This window comes from Pleurodeles waltl, chromosome 4_1 (assembly GCF_031143425.1).
Source record: "Pleurodeles waltl isolate 20211129_DDA chromosome 4_1, aPleWal1.hap1.20221129, whole genome shotgun sequence".
NCBI classification, from domain to species: Eukaryota; Metazoa; Chordata; class Amphibia; order Caudata; family Salamandridae; genus Pleurodeles; species Pleurodeles waltl.
Window position 1 is genome coordinate 378,461,761 of NC_090442.1, and position 14,528 is coordinate 378,476,288.

General features: G+C 40.1%; 1 protein-coding gene across 1 annotated transcript in view; it reads left to right on the forward strand.

Moving 5' to 3' along the window:
• ETNK1 (ethanolamine kinase 1) overlaps window positions 1–7,485 on the forward strand; it is a 173,908-nt gene extending 166,423 nt beyond the window's left edge. The window contains exon 8 of the mRNA XM_069228571.1: window positions 3,563–7,485. Within this exon, the coding sequence (XP_069084672.1) occupies window positions 3,563–3,635 (73 nt within the window). The 3' untranslated portion in view covers window positions 3,636–7,485. The remainder of the gene's footprint in view (window positions 1–3,562) is intronic.
• Window positions 7,486–14,528: the final 7,043 nt, after the last annotated feature.

Below are 14,528 nucleotides of genomic sequence, written 5' to 3' on the forward strand. Positions count from 1 at the left end.
TACATCATCTCCAGAACAGATACTACTTTACTTACTCCATCTGGTGGTCAGATCTAGTGAATTCTTCCATAAAGATTCAGCTGGCCGCTATTTTGAGATTTCGGATACAAAGCAGTGAAGTCTGTTTATTGTCTTGCAGGTTAATCAAGAAGTTCATGAAAGGTCCAGGGTTTTACCTTCTTTAAAGAACCACAGTGGCCTGGCAACTAAATACAGTTCTGTCACAGCTCATGAAATGTCCATTTGAACCTATCCATATGGTAGACTTAAAATATGTACCATGGAAATGCCTCTTCCTTTGGCCCTCACCTCCTGCGAGTGGGATAAGTGAAATTCAAGTGTTTACGGTTAATGAACCTTAATTGCAATTCAAGAATGAGAGTCATATTGAGAACTAAACCCATAAGTTAGTTTCAAAAGTACCTACTTCATTTCACCTGAATGAGCCAGGTTTGTTAACTTTTTTTTTTTTTTTTTTAAACCCTTCACATTTGAAGAAGCCCTACATTCTCTGGATGTCAAACGATGTTTAAAGTTTTATTTAGACAGAGCAAGAGGTTTTAGAAAATTGGACCAGCTTCTGATTTAATTTGCACTACCTAGAAAACGTGACACTTACCACAGATCAGTATAGCTTGTTTGGTTTCTGCAGTCATTACTTTTTGCCACAAAAAGGCAGGAAGGCAGTTGACAGAAGTTTAAGACGTGCTATACAAGAAAAACAGCCACATTTACAGCCCTGTTCGCCAAATTTTCGTTACCGGACATTTGCAGAGCAGCAATGTGGACTAATGTCCACACCCTCACAAAACATTGTGTGGATTCTTCATGAAAAGCTGATGGCTCAGTTGGGCAGGTAGTATTATGTTGCTTTTAAGTAAGGTAAAGATTTTTAAAACATTTTTTTTGGTTTTTTTGCCCTACATATCAAGTTATGCAACATCTTTAAAGCTTTGAAATAATACAAATCTTGGTAGTGGTCTTCATATTGTCATGGTTGCTTTTTACTATGATGTGGTTTGCCATACCCACAACCTCTTTATTTTATACTGCTTACTAGTCTGATTCAAGCATGTAAATCTATGAAAGATGCAATACTGGAGAAAAACAAGTTGCTTGTATTCTGTGGTGCTCCACTATTGATATCTTTAATAGATTCACTTGACCCTCATTTCTCCCAATTAGTGGTCACCTCTCAGGATACCTCATATTCTCTTACTTTAAACTAGTGCTCGAAATCTGCTTTCGTGTCTGGGTTCTGATTGTTTGAAGTTTGGTTTTCATAAAACAATATGACTTTGTTATCATTTTCACATTGGCTTCTCTGGGCTTTCAATGCGAAGGCGTAGCACTGCATATTATTATTGTTACCGTGGGACTCCAACTATGACGATGGGGAAGAATCAGGTATGTGATTCTATGAAAGATGTCAACACTGAAGATCCACGGTGTACAGGTAAGCAACTTATTTTTCTGAGGCATATTTGTGATATTTTCTATATTTTTCCAGGGCATTCTCAATACCTAGTATTAGTAGTGACCATGCAAATCTTAAAACCCTGAACTTCTGCTGATGTCTAGTTTTTAGAAATGTTGTTGGTTGGTCGGTTCCTCTTGGTTCCGGCCAACTATGAATTCAAATACCACAGCTAAATACATCCCCAGAATGATTGGAAATTTATTTTAAAGTTGATCACGATTGGCATGGGGGCTAGGTCTAGGTAAGGCCTGCCGGAAATTACCTCCTAGAAACTGGCAGTGGACTGGACTGGACTGGACCGGACCGGACCAGCAAGCAATTGGGTCGCATGGGCCTTTTTGCCCACTTTTTGCTTGCCTCTTGTTCCTCATCCCAGCTGTAAGGGAGCCCTTTCTGACCAGGATGCACTGGGTCACAATGTATCCTACTTTTACATCCAGTAAACTAGTCCAGTCTCAAATTTTACACCTAGTTTCAAGACCGTATACTGCCTATTAAGAACTTGAGCACACATGGTGCATGTCTCTCCCTGTGGATATGTGAACCCTGACCAGTTCTCTTTTTAGCTAGTGTATGCGTTGGATTATAACTTGCTTCTCTTAATCCCTGCGAATTCTGAAGCCCATCAGTGGATTGTTGCAAGTCCTGCATCTTCTCCTCGGGAAAATCTATATATTAAGAAAATATTGTACGAGGAGGCAATGTATTTAAATTAGTCAGGCATGAATGAATGAATAAAGTTTGTAGATAGAAATACCACTTGTCTTCATTTAATGAAAGTTATACCTAATGTACTTAAACTTCCAATTAATTGCTCTGAATTTGGCCATTTGTTTTCCTATGTTTTTCGTAATCCTAAATCCTTGTAAAGTTTAAGAAATAGTCACTCTTTATGGGTAGTTAGAGGATTTAAGTCATTTTATCAGGTTACTCAGTTTATGGGAAACATCAAATGACTGACGGAAACGAAACTAATTTATTTGCATATCTTGGGATCATGTAATAAACCCGTAAACTGGTTTTATAATTTTTTTTAATTTTCCAGGAAAAAGGGTATCATAGGGAGAAATGTACTGACAGTTCGTGCCTAATGACAGTTGTACATATTCGACTTTCTGAAACTGCACCTCCATGCAAATCTGATTGATTGTTCTTGTTATGATTGGCTTTAAACTAAATTTATATTAAAATAATGTGGATTGAATTATTACCTCTGCAAGGCTCCGCAGACAAAGTGTCGTATTATCTATTTATGGTTATTGTATTTTAAATAGTTTTTCCAGTTTACAGCCAGTAGAGGGCATAATAGACCAAGAAGTATTTGAAAGTGAATAAACTGTATCTTTCTTGTCTAAATCATGATTCTCATGTGGACTTAAAATCTTTGTTACTGTTGTTAACAAGTACATGTTCCTTTTGGTAACAATAATGGAATGTCAGCTGTTTCTACTTTATTTTATTCTACTGTTTTTTTCTTACAGTACCAAATGTACAAAGCCATTTCGCGGAAAGCCCTGTGATTTTGCGGGGTGCAAAGTTTGCAAACCCGCAAAATCACAGGATTTTCCGACTCGCAAAATATGCTAACCGTCCGCCCCATGCTGAATCGCAATTATGAAAGGACATGAATGGGGCCTTTATTCTTAATTGAGATTCTGTATGGTATATATCAATGGTTTTGTTGATCAGTTACCAGCACTAAAAAGGAAGCGGTAACTCATTCCCAATGGGGAAGGTTTCCCCTGGAACACCTAGACCTTTATGAATGATGTTGGCACCTTGTGGGCAGTAGGCAGTGGTCCTGCAGGCCACTGTCTGAGGATGTTTTCCCAAATGGGTACTTTTTTCTTAAACGGAATACTGCTTCCCTTAAAGAAAACTAACTGCTTAGAAAACGGTTGAGTGCAGTTTGCACTCATTTTTTGTGACCTGCCCTTTTAGTATATCTGGCCCACAGTAAAGTATTTCAGTGTTTTTATTCTGGGAGCTAAACTAAATATAAACATAATGAATAGTTGTGCAAGCAAAATAGGTGTTTAACCTTTAATGGGTAATTTGTATGTTTATTTTTGTTTCCTATAGGTATGCAATAGTTCGCCTTAATCAATACTTCAAAATGAAGCCAGAGGTCACACTGTTAACTATACCAGAGTAAAGGAAACTTTCTGCACTTTCCCTGGGTTGATTGGCAAGCCACCTCCTTTCCGGGAAGAGAATTGTACAGCCTAATTTTGATATGTTCTGGAATGTTTTTTTGGCTGTTCCGCTACAAACGCCCCTCCTGTCCTGAAACATACTGCATAATTTGATTTGTCTTATAATATTTTTCGTGGTTGTTGTCATGCAGCAGTAGCACCTTCAGTTTTCTCTTATGTTTTGAAGTGCTCCTAAGGTTTTAATGGTGCTCTTGTACTTTTGAGGAGACCACAAGGTTAACTGAACTAAAATGTTAGTCTTTCCAAATTCCTTACTGGAGTGCCTCATGTTTTTTTAAAGGATGAACATTGGGGGTGTACTTCTAAACATATAACTGAGCACTTTGCTTACCTTTTTGGGGAAATTTGACTCCCTTTCTTCCAAGCCTAGGTAGTACTAAAGTCTGGACCAGACCCCAAGGAACGGTCTTTAAAAAGAAAAGAAGTGAAGTTATGGCCATTCCGGCTTAGGCGAGTCATTGACATTGTAATTATTATGTTTTAAATGATTTATTTATGATAGGTTTAGCATAATTCAAGTGCTGCATCTTTCTGTTTATTTCTCAGTGTTCTTCCAGAGGAAGAATTTGTCTTGTCATTTGTATTTTAATAGTCTTACTGTTGTGCACATGAAATTTAGACATTACACTGTCTTTTACTTTACTGTACATGATAATTTTGCATTCAGGATGGTGAACGATAATTTTCTCTTTCAGTACCCAATAGTGGTACATATGTTTTACATGCAAGTTTGTGAAATAGTTTAAATTATTAAACTGGTGTGCAGCATATGCCTTATCCAATATGTAGTTGCTGTAGTATTTGCTCAGTATACATTTCAAACGTAAATGTGACTCTATGCTCAGTACTACATATTAAAAATGTGAACTTCTACATGACATATCCCATTATTTAGAATAGGCATGAAACCTTGATTACTTTTTGTATTTCCTACTAACTGGAAGGTATATAATACCTCAGCATAATGTTTATTGGGAGATATTTTATTAGTCTTTTCAAAGTTATTCAAATGCTACACCTCTTAATTGACCACTCCCTACGTTACTGGTAATCCAATGACCGAATTGATCTAAAAATCCCCAGCTAATGTTTCAATCGACGGAAGCGCTGTTGTAAATGTCAGTCGACCTTTTCGAGACATTTTGATTTGTGAACACTTTAGAGGACACAATCCTGTAAACATTTGTATTGAGCAGAATATTGTTGTTTTGTAAAGTTAAGCTTCCTTGATCAGATTTCACCAGGCTCACTAAATAAGTGTCAAATTTTATATTATTTCTCTAATAATTGACATTATTGAACTGACAACGGTTTTGCATTTGAATATTTTTGAAAGTTAAATATTAGCACTGAGCTACCTTTCCTGATTATTGTTAAGTAAGGATATCGGTGGGTACGTTTGGCAAATGTTGCATTGTAAAAAGTGCAACTTGAGTAACTTTTCAAGCTACTGTCTTCTTTTGAGGCTTTATTTTGTATTTATTTGGAAGATGTTTACAGTAGTTCATGGTGGTAAGGTTACCCATTGGCAACAGGTTTATTTTCACTATTTATTTGTTAACACTGTGAAGACAAGTGGCACAAAGTTCGTGTTTTTAGATTTTGAGAAGCACATCTTGAAAAACATATTCTGTTTGCACTCTTGCTCTGTGCAAGGCTAATCTTTTTCAATTTGATTCTAGACCACTGCAGCCTTCTTTAACCACATTTTTTGTAGAAATATACATTTGTAAACATTAGGTGCTGCCAGTTGGTGCACAGAAAAATGTTTTCTGACAATGTTTAACCTTTACCTCACACAATCAGATGTCCACACGTTTTCCTTTAATTTTGTTGAAAGAAATACTGCTTTCTTAGCTTACATGAAAGCGGCAAAGTTAAAGTACAAGGGTAGCTGGCCGTGTTTTTGCTATGCCACAGGCATTTGTCCTTTTTGTTACAGCGACTTATTAAGTAAACCAAGAATAATCCTTCTATCTAATAACCATAGCGATGTGTATCTGTTTTAAGTCTCTTTTGGTAACATTTCAATCACAATGGATGACACTATTTTCCTCAATTTTTGGGTGTTTTATTTTATAGCTTTATTTTCCATGTTTCACATTTTCAATTAATACACAGCTCCGGAACGGAAATATCGTGTGATTCTGCCTTTATGTAGAGAATTCGACTTTTTTTGAATCCTAAAATACTTGAATGCTGCAAATAAAATCTGAAGTAAACAATGTAAATAGAAAATTTGTAGTGGCATTCATGCATGCACAGAATACGCCCATGAATAATAGACCATAGTGGCCTGTTTGCTTTTGTAAAGCAGAACTGAGTAAAGCCTTTTTCCTTCTTTCATGTGTAGCATTTTGTATATACAGCCTTGTAAATTACCATTTGTATATTCATGTGAATTGTAAATTGCCTATGGACTTCTGTATTGCATTGTGTTCTGTTCCTTTGTAGAAATGTTTCTATAAAGAAGAAATCCGACTTGGCATCTATTTTCCTGAACAGCAAATACACATAGTGCAATATTCCAAAGAATGTAATGGTTTTGTATCAGTAGATATACTGTTATCCATAATATATTTTTTATGCTTTTTTCATAAAAGCAATGTGCATGGACCTATCTCCGGAGTCAGTGAGTTGTTGATCTAGTGTGTGTGTTGTGCACACATACACATGCAGAAATGCAGCGTGTGGCATGTTTATTGCCACTGAGTGTGGGGAGGGTCCATGACTCACAAGAAGTGAAGACTCAAGTGGGTCCTGATGCCCCTCTCCTCCCTCAACAATGATAATAAATAGCTTATTATGGTCCGCCCATGTGCATACATGGTTTATGCCACGACATTTTTCATGTGTTTCTTTTAAGAAAAAGTTTCTAAACAAAACCAGAATGTGAGGGGTTACATTTGTGCAGTAAGGAAAACCATATTGAAGAGACCTTGTGAGAAATATTTATGTATGTAAAGTAATTGCAACATGCAATCTGTGAGGTAGTATATAATGATTTGTCTAATGTGAATTTCACGCTACTGCGGTAAAACTGAAATTTGTCCTTTGCATTCTACTAATAAAAGCATAAATGTGTTTTTGCAGTCTCTCTAAATAGCGCAAGTCATTGTGCCACATTTATTTTCACTGCCATGGTGCAGACGTGTGTGTGTACACCCCACACCACACACACCACACACACCCCACACACCACACCACCCACACACCACACCCCCCACACACCACACCCCACACACCCGCCGAGAGGTTATTTTATTTTTTAGCTTTGCATCTTCAGTTTTGTGTATTAAATACTGAAAGATAGTAAAGCAAACCGATTAACGATTCAAGTTTTTTTTTATTACTATTCTGGAAATTTTATAATGCACCAAATTAAAGTGAAATGACTCAGTGAGGTATTAGAGAAATAAAATGGCAAATCTGTCTCTCCGTTCTCTCTTGGTTGATGAGTTAGTTAGGAGTGCACTTAAATTGCAACCAAGCTGTGCTGCTTTCAATTAAAATAAATAAATACATAATTATTCATGTCTGCCCGTAATAGTTTTCTGTCTCCTAAAATCTGTTCTTTTCTCCTACCACTGTAATTCGGTCAGCTTGTCACATCATTAGTACTTCAAGATAATGTATGTCAATAGTAACCAGTCCTTATTTCGTACAGAAGCATAAAGAAAGTTCTACTTTGTTTACTTAGGCGACTTTTTTTGTTTCACTCCGCATTTGTTGGACACCAAACTGTTCTTTTAGTACCATTGAATAAATAATAATATTGGTCCTCTCAAATGTAGCCACAATTACTCTATTGTCTTGATTTTTACTCTCTGTTTACATGTCTTTTATCTCCAAAGCATTGTTATCTCTTGCTGTTTTAACTCCTGGATTTGTCAATGCAGTTTATTTAGCAGAGGCACATTTTTCTTCATTATAATCATATGAGAGCTCCTTCAAATCAGTGAGTTCCCTCTGTTCGCTGCACAAAAAAACCTTGTGTTTGATTTAGTAAAGTATAATGTTGCTTCATGTATAATAAGAATCTAGGTCACATATAAGGTACACTTGACAACTGATTTGCCTCTTAATTCACTAGTGGCATTGTCGGTGCAGGGGCAGCATAGTTTATACATTAAGGCTTAAACTGTTACTTAATAAACACTTCTCAATTCAGTGATGTAATCTGACTTATTAAGGGAAAATGCTTCCACTTGGCAAAGAAATACACGCTTTGAATTTTGAAGATCCTTTATCATATTTTTACATTGTTTGTTGCACGATTTATATGCTAATCACTGCCGTGGCTTGGCTTGCGTATGGGCAACTCTGGAGTCAAGACAGACTCTTGGCTCAGCTTTGGTTCGGTTATCCCTGTTAATACATTGACATGTCCATCTTTTTTTGTATATGTGCAAATATTGCACCTTCTGCAGACATGTATGTGTAGTGTGGATGGAGTAGTAACCACAGGCCTTTGATCCTTCAATTGACTCAATGGTGACCTTTTAAAATTGGGGGGAGTGTCATGTTGCTGTTTGTGTGCCTTCCACCATAGGCTCCACTGGTGCATTGTTAAAATACAGGTACCAGCTTTACAACATGGCACTTTGCAGTGACAATTGACAGTGTTGCCATAGGAAACGTATGTATTGGCAGTTACACAGAAATTGGAGAAGACTTCTAACCATTGCAGCCTGCAACAGCTACGTCCTTTTAGTGTCTGTAGTGCCTCCTCAAAACCCAACTATTCTGGACGTGAGTAACAGAGAAACAACTATTATGAAATGTGAACTGAAGGCTGTGCAGGTTATTACATCCAGTAAGTTGTGTAGGAACTAAAGCAGTGTCACAGTATTGAGCACAAATGGGAAGTGAGTAGTGGATATCTTGGCGCACTCGTACTAATGCTTGTGAAGTTATAAGGGAGAGGGAGGGGCAGGGGTGTAGCCCGGGGGTGGGGTGGGTAGGAGTATTGGTGTTACACCCCCTAAAACTTATTTATTCTTTAGTGAATAATTTGTTACCGGGCCTTCAGTTGGGTATATTGAAGTGGTTGTTGGATTTCATCTGGGATTTTTACATTCCCACACTAACAAAAAAAAAACAACACACACACACTCACTTTTTCTCTCTTTTTCTCTCTTTTTCTCTCTTTTTCTCTCTTTTTCTCTCTCTCTTTTTCTCTCTTTTTTTTCTCTCTTTTTTTTCTCTCTTTTTTTTCTCTCTTTTTTTTCTCTCTTTTTTTTCTCTCTTTTTTTTCTCTCTTTTTTTTCTCTCTTTTTTTTCTCTCTTTTTTTTCCTCTCTTTTTTTTTCTCTCTTTTTTTTTCTCTCTTTTTTTTTCTCTCTCTTTCTCCTTAAAAATGTTGATTAATTCAAAAAAATGTTTTCTTAAGTGCACCTAACAATCGGTCCTCCTCAGCTCACCCCGCCCCAATCTTACTGACCAAGCTACACCCCTGGGAAGGAGAGGCATATGAAGGACACTCTTCAGAGGGGGAGGGATACAAAACCCTGCCACAGCGGAAAGAGTTTTTTTTTATTGGTATGCTGAGTGAGATCAGAGTGACATCTTACCTACAACTCTACATCAGTGGGAGGGCTTAAATGCTTGGCAGGTGATATTCTGCCTAGGAAGGAAGAGAGTCACCCTTGCCTCAAAGCAAAGTATTCGGTTGTCCCAATGCAAAGCGATTGGGTCATTCCAAAGGTCTCTGACCTCATCAGTTCTCAGGACAGTAGCTTCTGCCAGGCAATCAATAAGTGCTGCCACTCTGCAACCATAGGGTTGGGGGCGGGGTTCTTCCAATGGTGTGTCACTGCATGCTTAGGGCCAACGCTAGGTCAACATAGCACGTTCATGTGCAGGTGCAGCCCCAAAACTCATCGTTTCCCACTAGGGAGGACAGTCATCTCTGTTGTTTGCACAATCTATGCAATCAGTGCTGCCAATAGTGAGGTACAGGACAACAACATGTGAAACATCTGCCTCAGGGAGCCTTCAATTTGGGCAGCAGGCATTCGCCTCAGGAAGGAATTTGGTAATTTTGGCAGGAGATAGATGTGCCCTGTGTAACACAAAAAATTTATATGTTTAAAACTTACATTATGAGAGACTGTGGGTGGATAAGCTAGCACTCTGGCCCACTCTTTTTCGGGGAAGGCCCACCCAGGCTTCACCTCCGTTCTGCCACAGAGATGGATGAGATCTGAGTGTGTTCTCTATTTGCCTTAGTGAGTCAGCTGATGAGTCTACGTCTGTTACCCATTGACATGGAGGTATTGCATTACTGTGTGCGTTTGTGGCTGTGCTGCTTTAGCTTTCTAACTAATACTCCCGATGGAGGTCAGTGTGTGATATGTTAGGAACTGCCCTGTGTGTATGTTGTGGTGGATTACCAGTTCAGTGGATGGCATAAGGGTACCATCCCATAAAAAGTTCCCAAAGGTCGTTAAGTCCACCTCATGCCTGTGTTGCAAGCTGATAGGCATCAAGGGCCATATGTACGAACACATTTTCCCATAGACACAGAATGGGCAAAACTGCTTGCTACATCTGGCCCTAAGTAGCTTCTATTTTGTGGGGAGCAGAGAAATAGGTAGCAGGGGCATAAGAAAGGGTTGATGCTGTAAGGGAAGGCTATGGTGGAAACAGTAGTGTGTCACTCAGAGCAAGGGAAAAGAAGGGGACTTTGAGGTCTTTGAAGGGTGAAAAAGCCAGCCCACCTCATGCCTGTGTTGCAAGCTGATAGGCATCAAGGGCCATATGTACGAACACATTTTCCCATAGACACAGAATGGGCAAAACTTCTTGCTACATCTGGCCCTAAGTATCTTCTATTTTGTGGGGAGCAGAGAAATAGGTAGCAGGGGCTTAAGAAAGGGTGGATGCTGTAAGGGAAGGCTATGATGGAAACAGTAGTGTGTCACTCAGAGCAAGGGAAGAGAAGGGGACTTTGAGGTCTTTGAAGGGTGAAAAAGCCACAGGAGTCTGACTAGGTGCTAGAGGGATTGGGTGGAAGGGGTGTCACCTAGGCGGCGCTTAGCTAATCATCAACTTATCCATTGTAAATGTCCCACTAAATAGTCATTTTCGTAATTAAGAGCTTCCAACATTCCCCTGTTTGTAGGGAGTTGTAGTTTTGACATTGCTTCTCTGCACACTTCACCACCCCAAATCAGTTCCCCTAAAAGGGAGTCTAATGTGCAAAACAATCTTGTACAGGGCACTTCTGCCTATATGTGCAGGCAGGGGAGTTCTCCAAAAAGTGACCTTACCTCTATTTGCTGTTGCCGTTTGAGGTTGCCATCAGTTCTGGCCCCAAGATATCTGAACTTGCAGGATTGCCATGAAAGTGTCCCACACCCAATATCAAGATCTGATTCATTTGCTCCAACTCTGGAGAAACGAGTAGGATTTTTTTGTGAATTGATGTAGAGTTTGGCTGTTTCAGGTGTTGAAGGTGTGAGCAGTGCCAGTGTGATCTTCTATTGTGTCCTGGAACGATAGCAGGATTTAGTGCCTGTATAAGGATACTGCATGTATTCTGCCCCCAAGCAGTATGCACCTTTTGTGGTGTAAAAGGACAGCTTATGTCCCTATTGCCAAGGCTAAAAGGAAGTGTGCAATAATGGGCAGCATTGCTTGGTGCTCCTGTAGATTCCTGTCTCTGACACAAGCCTGCCTGTTCTGACCCGCGCTGTCTGCGCGGTGTATGAGGCAAATAGCAATAAAGCACCTGCCCATTCCATATCTTGCGACTGGTCGAAAGATGACTGGCCAATTTGAATGCCTTTTTTAAGAATAAACATAAGTAGAGCTTCTCTTAGCTATGATGGCAGGAAGCCATTCTCTAGCATGGGCTCATACATCTGCTCCAGTTGCGGAGTTAAAAGTGCAAAAAAGCTGTATAATACTCCATTGGCAGTCCATCTGGGCACAGAGTTGTCCTTAACAAGAGACCTGAGCACTTTATTTCCAAAATAGGGAGGTCCACTTCTAAGCATGCTCTGGAGTGACGTGCAGGGCAACATCATCCAAGAAGATTGGGGGTATGTGCAGAAGTGTAAAAGTTAGCATATGGGTCTAAAAAGGCTGCCTATGTGCATGTGGTTTTGCGTGAGCCAAACAGAAGTACTGGGCCACTGGGGAGGGGCTTTCCTCATCAGCCATGCGGGAAGAGCCACTGACTTATCGGCCTCTTTGTCAGTTTTCACTACATGCGCAGCAAAATTGATATGGCACAGCCATTCAAGCAGCTCTGAATGTTTTGCTTAGGAAGTCGGAAGCGTCTGCTGGCAGGTAGCATCACTGTCTGCTCGATCCTCCAGTCTGATCAAGGATCCCTCTCAGACCGTAATTCAACATCAAGAGTTCCACGAGCACCCACCACAGTTGCAATATGTAGCCCTGTAACTAACTTTGAATGCATCTGATTCAGGTGCAGGGGTTGAGGCCGTGTTGGAATTGCGCTCAAAATTGTTTATTATAGTGTCTGAAACGGTAGCACAAAACACCTAATCTTACAGCAGTGAAGGCTGAAGCTTCCATGTAGGGATAGAGGATGTCCTTCCACACCTGGGTCCCACTACCAGAGGGTTGTGGTCAAGAGACTGTTTTGCCCTAATACTCCATATTAACATCAAGCTTATGGAGGCAGTGTAGACAATTCTCTCAAGCTGAACATGATTGTTGCAGGGGTTGGGTAGAAAGGGTATACTTTTAAACCTGCATGGCACTGTCACCAAATGTCTTTTAAGGGTGATTTGTGCAACGTTTAGTCTAAACATTTAGTGTTGCTGGCAGTTGGCCCTTGAGGCAGAGGGAGTAAACAACCTGAGGGTCCATGGGACACTTACCCATTGTGCCACAACCGCCGAAGAATGATCCCAGAAAGCTGCTTGGTTGAAGTTGGGGGTATGAATGCTACCCAGCACAAGCAACCTACTATCCGGATTCCCCTCCACCACGTCCTATCTTCCTCTCGCTCTGTAACAGCTGAATGCTGTAGAAATGGGACCCCCACCCTTACCCAGATCTGTTTGAATTTTCCCTCCCAGCTTTTCACAAAGACTGCATAAAGCTCTTAAACCTAACACCGGTCCCATTTTTTTATTTTTTAACCAAAGGCTACATCCACCTCAGTGGCTAACCAGAATATGTTTAGGAGACTGTTTCTTCGTTAGATATTGATTCTCTAGTTGGTAGAGGTCTACACCCTTGTCCAAGTAGGGACCACAATCAGGGTAAATCACAACACAAATTATCCTGTGCTCACCCTCTGGTATCTTGCCACAGAGCAGGCAGGCTTCACTTTGAAGCCAATGTGTAAAGTATTTGTGCAACAACTCGTACAGTAACACAGTGAAAACACCACACAGGTTTAGAAAAATATTAAATATTTATCTGAATGAAATAAGATCAAAATGACATAAATCCAAAATGCACAAGTCTCAATATTACTTTTTAAAACTTTAAAAGAGTCCCAATCTTTAAGGATCAGTGGTTGTATCCTTGTAACACACAGTACCTAGAATGCATCAAAAATAACAACGCACAGGGGCCACAGTGGAGGATATGCGTTGGAAAAATAAGGTGCTGCATCGTATTTTCCAGCCCGGCACAGGCGAAGCATTGTTTCTTTTCATGCTGCAAGGTGATGCGTTGATTTCCCTTAACGATGCAGGGATATTTTTGTGAGGGCTGGCCACTGTCCTTTGAAGTGTAAGAGAGAGCCCCTTCACCCTTCCTGCCCAGGGAGACCCATTCAGTATGCAGATGTGATTAGGTGTCCTGTGCTTATGGCTGTCAACCATCAGAGACCAGACGTGGATTGGAAACAGGCTGTATGGCACAGATGGCAGTAAGTGCAGAGAAATGCCCACTTTATAAAACAGCATTTCTAAAATAGTAATATTAAATCCAACTTCATCAGTAAGCAGGGTTTTCTATTACCATTCTGCCCGTACTAAACGTGACAGTTCTACTCCTTCCAGATCAGAATCTGCCACTTAAAAGTATACAAGGGCAATTCTAATGCTGGTCTATGAGAGGATCAGGCCTCACAGTAGTGGGAAATTAATTTGTGAGGTTTTTTTTTGCTACCAGAACATGTAAACCACATAAGTGCATGTTATGCCTTTTACTTATATGGCACCCTGCCCTATGGGTTACCTAGGGCCTACCTTAGGGATGACATATGCTGAAAAAAGGGAGTTTAAGGCCCGGCAAGTAGTTTTAAATTCCAAGTCAACCTGGCAGTGAAACTGCACACACAGACCTTGCAATAGCAGGCCTGAGACATGGTTACGGGGCTTCTTATGTGGGTGGCACAGCTAGTGCTGCAGGGCCACTAGTAGCATTCAGTTTACAGACCCTTGACACCTGTAGTGCAACAAGGGACCAACAAGTAATTTAAACATGCCAATTGGGTAGGAACCAATGTTACCATGTTTAGTGGAGAGAGCATATGCACTTTAGCGCTGGTTAGCAGTGGTAGTATCCAGAGTCCTCAAGCCAATAAAAATTAGGTCAGAAAAAGAGGAGGAAGGCAAAAAGTTTGGGGTGACCCGTCAGAGGACCATTTTCCAACATTAATCTGCTCTGTGTTTGGAAAGTGTACACACCACTTGTTTTTGCCTTGAAAAAGCCATATATTTAAGAGAGCAGCAAGCAGTATTTCAGTGGTTTCAAATGTGTTCCTTACCTGAAACACTATCCGAGGAGATTCTTCAGAGGAGCACTTACCTCCTCCCTTCTACAGGTGCTTGGGCTTAAGGCAACTTGACCCTTTTATAAGTTTCTATTGGGTGTTGCATTTGTTGTGATTGGTGGCTG